At 47.4% G+C, this 14,262-nt stretch overlaps 1 protein-coding gene across 1 annotated transcript in view; it reads left to right on the top strand.

The window, feature by feature from the left end:
* LOC102485929 (unconventional myosin-Ih) overlaps positions 1-14,262 on the top strand; it is a gene marked incomplete at its 5' end in the record, with an annotated part of 51,524 nt that overhangs the window by 23,769 nt on the left and 13,493 nt on the right. The window contains 6 exons of the mRNA XM_006171227.3: positions 304-350; positions 3,568-3,648; positions 5,239-5,344; positions 7,676-7,793; positions 10,963-11,076; positions 13,174-13,250. Coding sequence (XP_006171289.1) covers positions 304-350; positions 3,568-3,648; positions 5,239-5,344; positions 7,676-7,793; positions 10,963-11,076; positions 13,174-13,250 — 543 coding nt within the window. The remainder of the gene's footprint in view (positions 1-303; positions 351-3,567; positions 3,649-5,238; positions 5,345-7,675; positions 7,794-10,962; positions 11,077-13,173; positions 13,251-14,262) is intronic.

Here is a 14,262-nt window from a genome sequence, read left to right as displayed (position 1 = left end):
AGAAAGACAAAGACAGAATGACAGAAAGCGAGAAATCACCCCCCAGGGGGGATGGCCACGCCGCAGTCCCTTCTCCATTCTCCTCTCAGGATCTTGGGCATGCACGCACATGCGCCTGGCATGAGTTTTAAGCCACCGGGTCCGGGACTCGAACTGCGGTTGACCACATGGGGGTCCAGCGACATAGCCATTACGCTAACTGCTGGTCCCTATGACTTAAGACATTTTTGATGTGTGTCTTTTTTTTTAGCTGATTTTGACTTTATAATCCCATTTAATTACCACCGATTCAATGTTTTACAGGATTCTTGGAAAAAAACAATGATCTCCTTTACAGACATTTGAAAGAAGTAAGTCTGAAACTTTGTGTTTCTAGTGGCTCTAACACTATTTCATTAGTGGAAATATCACTCATAACAGTTGAGGGTAGATTTTGTCTTCTAGGGGTTTCTCTTCCATACTTCGTGCTAGGACTTAAACATGTCATGCCCAAGACAGACACTTAAGGTCATCTGTGTGGAAGCTTCACTCAACAAACTGGTTCAAGTCTAGTTAGCAGTGACCAAGACAGAGACCTCGTTCTCGTGGGGCTTACCATCAAGGGTGGAGGGGACACAGAATAAATATACGCAAAAATAAGTTATCTATCAGCAAGAAGTGCTGTGAAGAAAATAAATAGAGAGGGACCAGCAGATGGCATAGCGGTTATATTGTGAGACTCCCACATGACTAACTGCAGTTCAAGCCCCGGACCTGGTGGTTTCAAAATCATGCCAGGAGTATGTGTGTGTATGTGTACCCAAGATCCCAGGAGGAAAGTGGAGAAGGGATTGCAGCATGGCCATTCCCCCAGGGGTGATTCCTCATTTTTGCTTTCACTGTCTTTGTCTCTCCAGCAAGCACAAGTACCCTAAGGCAAAAACCTTTGGGGGGAGGGAGAAAATGAACAGAGAAGTGTGATTGAAGAGGACATTTTTTATATGTAGGTGGTCAGAGAAAACACCCCTGTAGGGCTGACTTTGCACTGAAATCTGAATTAGAAAGATCAGAGGTCATTCCAGCTAGGGGGACCAGCACATGCAGAGGGCCCGGCCCACATGAGCTTGTATGTGTTCTGGAAAGAGGTAAAGGAGGGGTGAGGAGAGAAGGCGCCCAGCAGGGGGAGGTCCACAGGGAGGAATCGAGATTCGGGTCTGGTACAGTGGGATGTTGTGGGGCGACATGGCCTGAGGATGAGGAAACTGAGACCCAGAAGGTCCCCATCATGGAATGAGGAGCTAGGACTGCCCGTGGAATTTCCAGTCTCCTTCCACATACCTCACCAGTCAGAGAACCCTTGGGTTTTCAAAGCTTGTATTCTGTATTGAAATAGTTAACTGTTTTGTACAAAAATGGATTTCCTCTTATTAGCTTGGTTCATAAAAAGCTCAGACCCAGAGAGCAATGGCCGGCTGCAGAGACCCATAATTAGGAATGACTTATCTACCCTGAATCCAGAGAATTAGGGACAGGCAGTCCTAGAAGTGGTGGAGAAACCTCAGGAATGACAGAAAGCACTACTGACTGGGACCAGCAAGTAAGTGGTAGTTAAAAGTGCTAGACTCCCACATGGTCGCACATGGTTTGAGTCCCAGACCTGGTGACTTGAAAAATCACGCCAGGTGTATGTGCATGCCCAAAATCTTGATAGAAGAATAGAGAAGGGATTGCAATGTGGCCATCCCCCCTGGGGGTGACTTCTCCTTTTCCCTCTCTTTCTGTCTCTAGTGAGCACACACACACACACACACACACACACACACACACACCTTAAAAAACAAGCAAGCAAACCTCCTGATATGAAATATTGCCCTGTTTACTCTGAAAATGGCATGTTTAGGCTTAAGCTTTTTATGAACTAAGCTAGTATGAGGAAATCCAATTCTGTAAAAAAAAAAAAAAAAAAAAAAAAAAGTTAACCGTTTCAATACAGAATACAGGTTTCAAAAACCCCAAGTTCTCTGACAGGAGAGGCATGTGGCAGGAGACAGGGAATTGCATGGGCAGTCCCAGGGCTAATTCCAGCTCTCGACTTGCAGTGTCCTAGCAGCCCACACCACCGCAGCTGGCCCGGACTCGGAATTGGACTGCTCCCAGGACCTCATACAATATTGGTCTTTTCATGGCTGGTTTATCTCACTTAACACAAAAATCAGATTTGGAAGTTCTCAAGGTTCTTACCTGTTATGGCTTGTGTCAGAATTCCCTTCTAGGACTAGCTGGTGGTATATCAGTTAAGGCAGCTGCATCCCATGGGTCAAACTGTGCGGTTTGAGTTCCAGACTTGACTGATGGAAAGATGTGCTGGGTGAGTGAGCATTAGTGCCCAAAATCCCAAGAGGAGAATGGAGAAAAAGGGACTGCAGCGTGGCTCTGTCCCCTGGAGGGATGATTTCTCGCTTTCTCACTTTTTCTCTCCCTCTCTCTCTCTGGCAAGCGCACATGCCCTATAACAAATTCAAAACAAAACCAAACAAAAAATTGGCTTTTAACGGATGAATGCTATTCCATTGTATGTATATGAAGAAAGTAAATTTTAGTATAGGGTTACTTTTTTAAGTAGGGATTTTTGTAATGTAGATTATGCACAGTAGGGTGGGGAGATTACACAGTATAAAACCGAGTGTCCTTGGCCTGAGAGACAGAGAGAGAGAGACAAGCACCCTCAGCAGGGTCTCATGCCAGGCTCCTCATCCTGGCTCTCCCAGGCGGCCAGGATCACGGTGTGTCCCGGTTGCCCAGGGACTGAAACCCATGGGTCTCCCATAGGGATCCAGCTCTGCTCAAGCAGCACGTCACCACTGTACCACCAGGCTGGCCCTCTGTGTTGCTTTTTAAATTTAATACCATTATCTCAGGGATAATGATTTTTTTTTAAGGGAGATTTTTGTTATAGAGTGCTTGTGCTTGCCAGAGAGGTAGAAAGCGAGAAATCACCCCCCCCAGGGGGGATGGACACACCACAATCCATTTTCCTCTTGGGATTTTGGGCACACATGCACCCAGCGTGAGTTCTAAGCTGCTAGGTCTGGGACTCAAACCATAGTCGACTATGTGAGAGTCCAGTGATGTAACCATTATGCTATCCCATTTTTTTTTCCTCCTTCATTCTTTTCCTGGGATTTTGGGCATGCACATGAGCCTGGCATGAGTTTAAACCTCTGGGTCTGGGACTCAAACTGTGGTTGGCCATGTGTGAGTCTAGTGCCTTAACCACTGCGCCACCTGTTGGCCCCCTTTGGGATGATTCTTAAAGAGTTGGTTTATTCTATAGCACTAGGTTGGACGAGGAACAATTTTTATTTCAGCATGTCAAAGAAACAGCCTCAGCAAGCAAAGCAGTGGACATAGCATTTGAATGCTTTCCTCCATGTTCGATTGTATGTTTCCCCTTTTTACATTAGAACTGTCTTTAGTCCTCAAGAAGCAGATGGTTCCATTGCCTCACACATGCTTCTGTCCCCTCCTGAAGGCCCCGTAGCAGTTGCTGAAAGAGCCAGCATGGTCCTCGGGTCTGTTCACTTGCAGGTACTGTGCAGGTCCAAGAACAGCATCCTGAGGCAATGCTTCCTGGTGGCCGAGTTAGAAAACCGGAGGAGGTCGCCAACCGTGAGTGAGAAAGATGTTCCTGCAGAATTGGGAGGGGACAGCCAGTGGGGTAGAGGTTACCGTGGCTGGTTCCCATATGGCCAACTGCACGTTTCAAATCCTGGACCCAGTGCCTTGAAAAACATGCCAGGTGCATGTGCATGTGTGCTCCAAACCCTGAGAGGAGAATGGAGAAGAGAGAGTGCGGCCACAGCCCTGGAGAGTACTTTCTTACTCTCTCTTTCTGTCTCACTTTCTCTCTGTGAGCACACACACGCTATAGCAAATTAAAAGAAAAAGAAATCAGCAGATAACACAATGGCTACATCACTGGACTCCCATGTAGTCAACCGCGGTTCAAGTCCCGGACCCAGTGGCTTAAATTCACGCCGGGTGTGTGTGCATGTGTGCCCAAGATCCCAGGAGGAGAATGGAGGAGAAGGGATTGCGACATGGCCATCCACCCTGGGGGGTGATTTCTCGCTTTCTGTCTCTCTGTCTCTCTCTGTCTTTCTGGTGAGCACATGTGCCCTATAGCAAAAACCTCTCCAAATGAAAAAAAAAGAAGAAGAAGAAGAAAAGAGAAAAAGAAATCACTTAGGGTGTGGAATGACTTCTAATTACTTATAGGTTTTAAACTGCCCTCCATTTTCTGAAAGTATCATTCACTAACAGATTTTTTTTTAACTTATTTCTTCTGCAAGTAAGAGAGACAGAGTCAGACAGCACCCCCGACAGAGTCTTGTTGCCACAATCCACCCCCTGCCTCAGCCAGCCCCGGGTCGTGGCACGTACATGCCCTGTGTACTCAGGGAGGTCTCTGGATACTAACACAGAACCTTCCCATGTGGGCCAGCCTCACAGATTCTAATAGACACTACCCACATTTGGCATCATCCCTTGCAGACATTCGCTGGGCACCTCCTGTATGTCAGGCACTGTACTGGGCACAGGGGTTTAGCACTAGTGCACCAGACACTCTCTCTCACCTATCCCTCTCTAGTCAAATTTAAAAAAAAATAAATGGATAAATAAAGTTATTTATCTTAATTTGACCAGAAAGTGACAAAATGTGTGTGTGTGAGAGAGAAAGAGGGAAACTGAGAAAGCAAGCCACCAGGTCCAGGACTCAAACTGTGGTTGGCCATGTGGGAGTCCAGCGCCCCTCGCCACCATGCCGCCTGCCGGCCTCCCCAAAGACTGCTCTTAATGGGCAACGTGGTAAGAAGTAGGATAAGCTGTCCAGTGTCTGGGTGTAAAGGCCTGGAACCTGGCCAGCTGCGTCTATGACATTACACTCCACAGCACGGGGGCCATCATGGGAAGGACCCGGTTCACGTCTCAGGATCTCCCTAGACGGGCTAGGTGTGCACACGTGTGCCTGGGAGTCTCCCTGGCTGAGGCTAGGAGGAGTATGATGTGTGAAGACCCTGTGGGGGTAGCTCCCCACCCCAGTGTCTGTCTGTCTCTCTCTTTCATGAAGAAAGAAGTACATTTTTAAAAACATCTGAATATATTAAATGGCCGAAGCCTTGTACCCTCCAGGTCCACTCTGTCTGAATGGGAAGGGGTGATGCCTGGTGCACACCTGGCTCGCGCTCTCTCCTGCAGGTGGGCACCCAGTTTAAGAACAGCCTGAGCAGCCTTCTAGAAATCCTCATCTCCAAGGAACCCTCGTACATCCGCTGCATCAAGCCCAACGAGAGGAAAGAGCCCAGTGAGTTGTAAATCATTTTGGGCCCAGAGATCAGGGAAAAGAGCCCAAGAGGAAAACCAAGATGGCAGCCAGTTATACCCTAAAAACTGGGGCCAGCCCGTGGCCTGGTGGCTAAGGTGGCTGAATCCCACACAGCTGACAATGTAGTTTGAGTCATGGAACCGGCAGCTTGAAAAACATGCCGGGCACGTATGGATATGTGTCCAAAATCCCGAGAAGAGGGAGAAATGGAGAAGGGATTGCAGCATGACCAGCCTCCTGGTGGGGGGTGGGGTGCTTTCTTGCTTTCTCTCTCTCGTGAGCATGTGTGCCCTCTGACAAAATTTTAAAAAAGGAAAAACTATATTCTAAAAACCCCACTAAATTCTAAAAAACCCCACAGACCCACTCATTGCCCTCTGTGTGTGATGACTCATATCCTATTGAAATAACAGGAGGTAAATGAATTGGAAGTTCAACCTAGAGGGGGCATTGCTCAGCGTGTGCCTGGACGTGCATCAGGCAGGTGTCCGAGGTAAGGGGAGGCAGTATCGCTTCTCTCCAGATAGGGAACAGTCTTCCAAAACACTCCATGACTTGGGTATTTTCTAAGCTTGAGCCAGGGTCTGTAACAAAATTGTACAGTCACAGCCTTACGGAGGCCAGGCAGAAAAAAAGCAAATGAGTGTAAGGCAATAGGGAGTGGTGGGGACTGTGGCAAACTAGAGAGGACAGCACTGTTCCCCTCCAGCCAGCTGTGGTCACGAGGGACTCTCATCCCTGTATGGCTAGATCTCATAATTTTTCAGAAGAAACCAGAAATTTAGATTTTCCTAGGAAATTAAAAAACTGGTCAAGAGAGCCAGATCTCACACAGCCAGCTGTGCATGTTGAATCCCAGCCCCAGTGGCTTGAGGGACACTCTGGGTGCGAATGCATTAACGCCCACGTGCTGACAGGAGGAGGAGGAGGAATGCAGAAGGGGTTGCAGCATGACCGCACGCCACTCGTCGTCCTCTCTTCCCCGAACCTCTGACTCCCTCTGGTGAGCACACGCATCCCCTGTTTATAAACAAGTAAAAATTAAATCCGCCCGGGACCAGCAGATGGCATAATGCTTAATGTTGCTGGGTTCCCACATGGCCAACTGCAGTTCGAGTCCTGAACCCAAAGGCTTGAAACTCACTCCAGGCACATGTGCGTGTATGTGCACCCAAAATCCTGAGAGGAGGATAGAAGAGAGGGGATTGTGGTGTGGCCATCTCCCCTAGGGGGTGACTTCTTGCTTTCTGTCTTTCTGGTAAGCACATGTGCTTTATAGCAAAAACTAAAAAAAAAATTAAAAAAAATAAAAAAAAAAGAAGGAAGAAAAAGAGGGACCAGCAGTTGGCATAATGGCTACATCGCTGGACTCCGATGTAGTTAACCGCGGTTCGAGTCCCAGACCCGATGGCTTAAACTCATACCAGGCACATGTGCGTGCGTGCCCAAGATCCTGAAAGGTGAATGGAGGAGAAGGGATTGTGGCGTGACCATCCCCCCTGGGGTGATTTCTTGCTTTCTGTGTCTCTGTTTCTCTCTGTTTTTTTCCTGGTGAGTGCACATGCTCTATAGGAAAAAACCTCTCCAAAAAAGAAAAAAAATTTAAATACCCCCATTTCCAAAAGCCTGGGACAAGCATGTGGCATAGTGGTAAAGGTGCTGGACTACCACATGGTCGACCACAGTTCAATTCCTGGAGCTGGAAGGTTGAAGATCATGCCAGACACGTGTGTGTATGTGTGTGTGTGTGTGTGTGCCCAATATCCCAGGAGGAGAAAAGAGAAGTGGTTGCAGTGTGGCCATCCCCCCAGAGGGTGATTTCTCACTTTCTCTCTCTCTCTGTCTTTAGGAAGTGTACATGCCCTGTGGCAAAAAAATTTTTAAAACAGGGACCAGCAGATGATGAAATGGTTACATCACTGGACCCCCACATAGCTGACCATGGCTTAAGTCCCAGATCCAGTAGCTTAAAATTCATAGGCACTTGTGCGTGCGTGCCCAAAATCCCAAGAGGAGAATGGAAAAGGGATTGCGGTGTGATCATCCCCCTTGGGGGTGACTTCTTGTTTTCTGTCTCACTCATTCTCGGGCAAGGACACACACCCTATAGCAAAAATCTCTCATAAGAAAAAAATAATAATCATTAAAAACAAAGACAGACAAACAAAAATAACACAACAAAGCCTAAGAAAACATGTCTGTGGCTAGACCCAGCCTATAGACCTCCAGCTTTCGGCAGTCTCCGTGTGTTGGGGTCGAAACGGAGCCATGGGGCCCCTCACTGTCATTCTCTGTCCTGTTTCTCCAAAGGCAAGTTCGACGACCTCCTCATACGGCATCAGATCAAGTACCTGGGGCTGATGGAGCACCTGCGGGTACGGCGGGCCGGCTTTGCGTACCGGCGGAAGTACGAGCACTTCTTGCAGAGGTAAAGTTTGCTCGGTGGCTCTGAAACCCGGAAAACCAGGTGCCTAGTACTTGAGCGCGGCTCCGGGACGTGGTGATAAATACAACTGGTGCCTCTAAGGGAGCTCAGGTTAGTTCTTTTTTAAAAAAAATATTATTTATTTAATTTATTCATTCATTTCTTTTAATTTGACCAGACACACACACAGAAGGAAAGAGACTAAGGAAGCCACCAGGTCTGGGACTCGAACCATGCTTGGCCATGTGGGAGTGTCCAGCACCTTAGCCACCACACCACCTGCTGGTCCCCGCAGGTTAGTTCTTAACTGCTGTAGTTGTGGTAGCAGTATCACTAACACTTTGCCTTTCTGTTTTTTTTTAATTGCTAGAGGGTTCAGCATGTGTGCTGACCAGAGAGCGAGATTAAGAACAGTCACCTCCAGGGTGTGAGCACACTGCAGTCCCTTCTCCTTTTTTTTTTTTTTTAAAGAATTTAAAATTTTATTTATTACTTTTTAAGTTTGATCAGAGAGAAAGAGCGAGAGAGAAAGGGAAAGTGAGAAAGCAAGCCACTGGGACTCAAACCACAGTCAGCCATGAGAGAGTCCAGCATCCCACCCACCATGCCACCTGCCAGCCCTTCTCCTTTTCTGTATTCCTCACACACACACAAACATGCACATACACACATGTGTACAATATGTTTTCCAAGCCACCAGGACTGGAAATAGAACCGCAGTTTGCCATGTGGGATACAGCTCCATTAACCACTAGGCTATGGGGACATTCTGAACCTGTAAAAGCCCAACTTCTTTACCATCTTTGATTCATTCGAAGCCCAACTTCTCCTCTCAAGGGCAAGGCCGAATGCATAGACCCACCACCAGGGGGCAGATCCCCCCCCCCCCCCCCCCCCCTTGACTCTGGAGTCCTTGGGAAAGAGCTTCCCGGCCAGCAGGTACCGCTTTAGCCCCGTGGACTGTAAGAGCAGCAGGTGCAGTGGCTGTGAGAGCACGGGCTTTGAGCCGCACACACCTGGAATCTTCACACTTTCGCTTTCTCCTGTAGCTGTGAGCTACTTTCATGCCTGTAACCCGAGGATCAAATCTTCTGAGCTCAGGGAATTAAGAATTCAGTTGCCATCCTCCCAAATTGCTCATACTCTGACACTTCCTTGGTGATGGGCTGCGTGTGCATTTTTGCTATGAAAATAGTGATAGACTCTGACACTCTCAAGATAAGCATTCAGACTCTTACACTCTCAAGATAAGCATTCTAGGGACCAATAGATGGCATAATGGTTACGTTGCTGGACTCCCACATAGTCAACCATGATTCGAGTCCTAGACTGGCAGCTTAAACTCCTGCCAGGCATGTGTGTGTGCATGCCCAAAATGGAGGAGAAAGGATTGAGGTGTGGCCATCCCCTCTGGGGAGTGATTTCTTGCTTTCTGTCTCTATGCCTCTGTCTCTATAGCGAGCACACGTGCCCTATAGCAAAAATCTCTAAAAATTTTTTTAAAAGATAAGCATAATAAAGTGGGCATTTCTGCAGGTCAGGATGGTTGTGTATCAGCAATTTCATGTGGTTCCGCCTCGTATTAGGCTTTGAGTTTAATCATCTGAGGAATTGCCAGACTGCCTTTTGGGACTGGTGACGGGCCTCCTTTGCCCACCTTTGCTCATCAGCTCTGTGCCATTCAGCCTCACCCTGGATTTGATTTCTCTTTTTCTTCAATTGCCAGCAGGCGTGTGTGCTCACCAGGGGGAGAAGGAGAGAGAAAAAGCATCCCCCTACCATGGGGCATAGTTACACCACAATCCCTTCTGCTCCATCTCTCTACCCTGTAGGGATTTGGAGAACACACGCACACACACCCAGCATGTTTTTCAAGCCTCCAGGGTCAGGATTCGCATCATGATCAGCCATGTGGGTTCTGTCTCCCTTAACCAGCAGGCCCAGGGACCAGCCCCCTGAACCTGGTTGCTGGTGACTCGGACTTCCCAGCTGGCAAGCAGTGGCAGTCGCAGTCTACCTCCCCTCCCCTCCCAAACACTTACGCGTCTGATGTGTCCATCTTCCTGACTATATTTCTTTTTCTACTTTTGCTGCTGTTTGAGGCTCATTTACACTTCCCATAAACTCCAGGGAGCAGCCATGTTCCTAGGTGCTGGGCAACAGCAGAGAACAGCACACATCCCACCCCTGCCCCCGCCCCCAGGGGTTTACTTTCTAGTGGGGGAGACCAGCAGGAACAGGTGTATGAGGCCAGGTGGGGATACATTCTTTGAAGAAGAGTGAATCTGGATAAGGGGGTCAGGGAGGGTCTCTCCAGGTGCCTGCTTCCAGCTTTAGTCTATCAGCACTTCTGAATCCCATATCTTCTGAATCCCACATTCATTTATCTCACTACATTGCAGGCATCACCGTTATCTTCATACAGGCTGCATATTAGAAAAGAGCTGGATGTTAGAATCAGGTTCGCAAGTCAGCATCGGAGCCAAGTCTTTCCTGGAAAAATCCCTTGTCACTTCCTGAGCATGGCAGCTTTTCCTTTGGTGGAGCCACAGGTGCTTGCCTGTTCATTTGTCCACTGATTCTCACTTTTGGCTACTGTGAAGAGCGCTGCTGTAAACGTTTGTGGACATGCTTTTATGGACATGTTTGTGTTTCTCCTGGGTGTAGACTTAGGGGTGGAATTGAGTCCCTTGGGTCTAGGGTCAGATGATGTCATTGTTCTATGAAAACAGACCAACCACCCATTCTTTTGATGTCATTGTTCTATGAAAACAGACCAACCATTCATTCTTTTGAAACAGTTTCTCTCTCTTTCTCTCTATCTCTCTCTTTTTCTTTGTTTTCTTGTCAACCCTGTGTCCTTTTTTAAAAAATAAATTATTTTTATTATTATTTTAATTTTGTTATAGGACATGTGCATTCACCAGAGAGAGAGAAAGAGAGAAAATGAGAAAGCAAGCCATCAAGTCCAGGATTTGAACCATGGTCAGCCATGTGGGAGTCCAGCACCTTAACCACTACACCACCTGCTGGCCCAAAGTATGTGTGATGAGGCTACTACAAGCACTGAGTGACTTACCTACCCTAGCATAACTAGGCAGACTTCTGGGATAAGGGAGAGGCTGGAGGACCATGACAATGGCTTCTAGATACCTCTCTCTTCTCCCTGTAGGTACAAGTCCTTGTGCCCTGACACCTGGCCACACTGGCGCGGACCTCCAGCAGAGGGAGTAGAACGGCTGATCAAGTACATCGGCTACAAACCCGAGGAGTACAAGTTAGGCAAGTAAGTGGCCAGGAGACTGCATTTCTTCCTTTGCTTGAGGTTTCATGCTTTGATCTGTATCCATTTGGAGCCTGGAGGCTCATTTTTTAGGGATTTATGGAGACTTACAAGCAGATGCTTTCATCCACTTAATTTAAAGGCTGTTCCAGGGGCCTGGCAGTTGTGAGGTGGTAAAACTGTGAGGTTCTGTAGAGCTTCTGACCCATGGAGGAAGGCTCCCAGTTCATATCTGATGATCTTGTTGAGTATTCCAGGCATGGAACTTACCCATGATCTGAGGCTGGCTGAAGGCTGAGGGTGGGTTGTGGCATTGAGATCCAGTTGGTGGTACTATCTTGCTGTCTCTCTCTTTCCTACTCATGAAAGAAAGATGTAAATGATTAGAAGGGTCATGGCACAGCCAGTTGGAGGAAATGAAGTTATAAAGGAGCCCTGTGCTCTAAACCTGATGCAGCAGGTGGGAAGAGCCGTTTTACTTGCAAACTGAAGGGAGACCAGGGTGGACCACCTGACTTGTGTGTGCCAGACTCTTTCATCTTCAATGTGTGCATGACTTCTCAGAGGCAATTTTAGGATCTGTATGATGTGAAATCATCTGTAGCCTCCCAGAAAGTGGTGTTCTAGACCTCCGGAGTTGTATGACTACTGAGTTGTAGTCCATGTATAAAGAGCTTTCGTTCATGATGAGAGCTTTCAGTCAACTCAGTGGGATTAATCAGGATGATCTGAGCCTCATCTCTTAGTCATTTTGGTAAGAGATACTTTAGTTGCAAAGAGCAGAACCCAGGAATGAAGAGGACTCATGTTCAGACTACAGAGCTCCCCTGCTTCAGTCATCTCTGCCTTCATATCTATCCATGGACTTTCCCACTTGTTCACAGCTCTCTAGCCACCCTGGGACCTCTCCATCTTTAGACTCCTATTCTGGGCCCTGCTCCAAGAAAAATGTCTTAGTCTACTATTGCATTGTTAACAAAAATACCTATGACTGGATAATTTATAAAAATAGAGGTTTATTGGATTCACGATTCTGGTGGCTACAAAATCCAAAGGCACTGAAAAATGGCAGAGGTCAGAACTCTGAGCAGAGCATGGTTTGTATCCACTTGGGTTTCTGCCTCATTCTCTCTCCTTATATATCCACCAGAACTCATTCATGGGTGGTGTTCTAGCCACTGTCACTAATCTCTTCCCCAGGATGAGACCGTAAACAGATGAAATGTACACCCTCTTGGTCCTGTTACAATGACTTAACATGTTAGTTTTGAGGGGACATATTTAAACTATAGCAAATCAGTTACTTATTCAGTCTAGATATGTGAAGGAGAATCAGATTCAGCATATCCCGAGGAAGGCAAGCCATGGAGTTCAGAAGTGGTTTCTGACCCAGTTCTATAACTGGGGTAGGAAAGCAGGATCCTATGACGTGACACTGCTGCCCCCCAGTGGCTGTCTGGAAATTTTCCCTCCCATATGAGTGTGTGGGTGGGACAGGCATTATTCTGAGGCCAGTGTTTGTCATTTCTGCAGGATAATGGGATTTTCTCTTGGTTATCATTTTTTAATGCCAGGAGCATAACTGGAAGCAACTTTAGGATGGTATATGTGATTTCCTAGGGCCACACACCAAATTACCACTACTTAAAAACTGGCTAGTTTAAAGCAACAGAAATAATCCACTCATTTTCTGGTAACCACAAAATCAAGGTGTTAGCAGGGCAGCCCTCCTTCTGGAGCCTCTCGGGAGGATCCTTTCTTGCCTCTCCCAGCTCCTGCTGGCTCGGGAGGATCCTTTCTTGCCTCTCCCAGCTTCTCCCTTGGTATTCTTTGGCTTGTAGCTCCATCCCTCCAATCTCTGCCTTCAGCTTCACATGGCCTTCTCTGCGTCCTTTCCTGTCTAAGGATACTTGCACGGGATTTAGGACCCACCATAATTCAGTATGGTCCCCTCTCCACCCTTTTCTTAATTACAACAGCAAAGATCCTGTTTCCAAATAAGATCAGAGGTTCTGATGGGAATTAATTTGGGGGGACACTATTCAATCCACTACAGGTGGTAACTGGTCAATTAATAATTACATTTCTTTTCACTTCTAGAACCAAAATATTCATTCGTTTCCCCAGAACTCTGTTTGCTACCGAAGATGCCTTTGAATTTAGCAAACATCAATTAGGTATGATTTCTCTGCCTTTGAATTTAGCAAACATCAATTAGGTATGATGAATGTGAAATGCACATTTGTCTTGGGGATACATCTTGAACATGGGTGTTTGATATGTTAGAGACATTTGCTTTGGAAATCAAGAACAAGATACAGGATGAGGATAAGATAAATTTACACCTTCACAAGTACTGGAGGGCAGGGCATGAATACAGGCAGGAACATAAATGTCATGCCGCCACCTTTCCAGTTTGGGCCAGATGGCTCACATAAAAAAATCTCAAAATCATGGCAGTCCACCTCCCCGCCCTCTTATATTAAGGTTTCATTTACATCAACATTTCATTATATAAGTATCTGATGTGGGAAGCCAGAGCTTCATGGCCTGCAGCCAGGGTGTTTGTTGTGCATGGTGAATGAGAAAAGTTAGATTGGGAGGATGGGGAGAGCAGGTACAAAAAATAAGGAAATGTAAACTACTGTGGGAAGAGGGCTTCTCCCTTGAAATCTACGCTGGCCGGTCAAGAAGGGCCATGCTTGCGTCATCTGGGTGCCTTCCACGTGCTGAGTCCTCTATACCCACAATCTCATTTTATTCTCAGAACCAGCCTATGGGAGAAGGGGTGGTAATGTAGCATCACCCCATTTTATACTCAGGGAAACTGAGGCACAGATGTTGGCCACTTGCTGAAGGTCACCCAGCTAAGCAGCACCAAGACCTGGGGCTTGAACATGAGTCTGCCCAGGTTCCAGGCCTTGGCTTGTAACCAGTCCGGTGCATGGTCTTATTTCGACCTCTGCAGCGCTGGGTACCAAGAGCTGGGATCCAGGATCTGGGCGGAGGCAGATGCTGGCTCAGCCAGGCGGCGAGGAGCCTGGGCCAGGGTCTAACCAGCTCCCAGGGCGAGTGTGTGCGTTGTGGTCACTCAGCCCTGGGTTCACACACCCCACCCCCACCCCCGCAGCAGCCACACCGCCTGAAGCCCAGTGCGTGTCCTCACCGCCTGAGCCAGCACGCACTTTT

This window comes from Tupaia chinensis, unplaced genomic scaffold, assembly GCF_000334495.1.
Source record: "Tupaia chinensis unplaced genomic scaffold, TupChi_1.0 Scaffold149491_1, whole genome shotgun sequence".
Lineage (NCBI taxonomy): Eukaryota > Metazoa > Chordata > Mammalia > Scandentia > Tupaiidae > Tupaia > Tupaia belangeri.
Note: the sequence above shows the minus strand (reverse complement) of the source record. Positions and strands in the feature narration are given on the sequence as shown.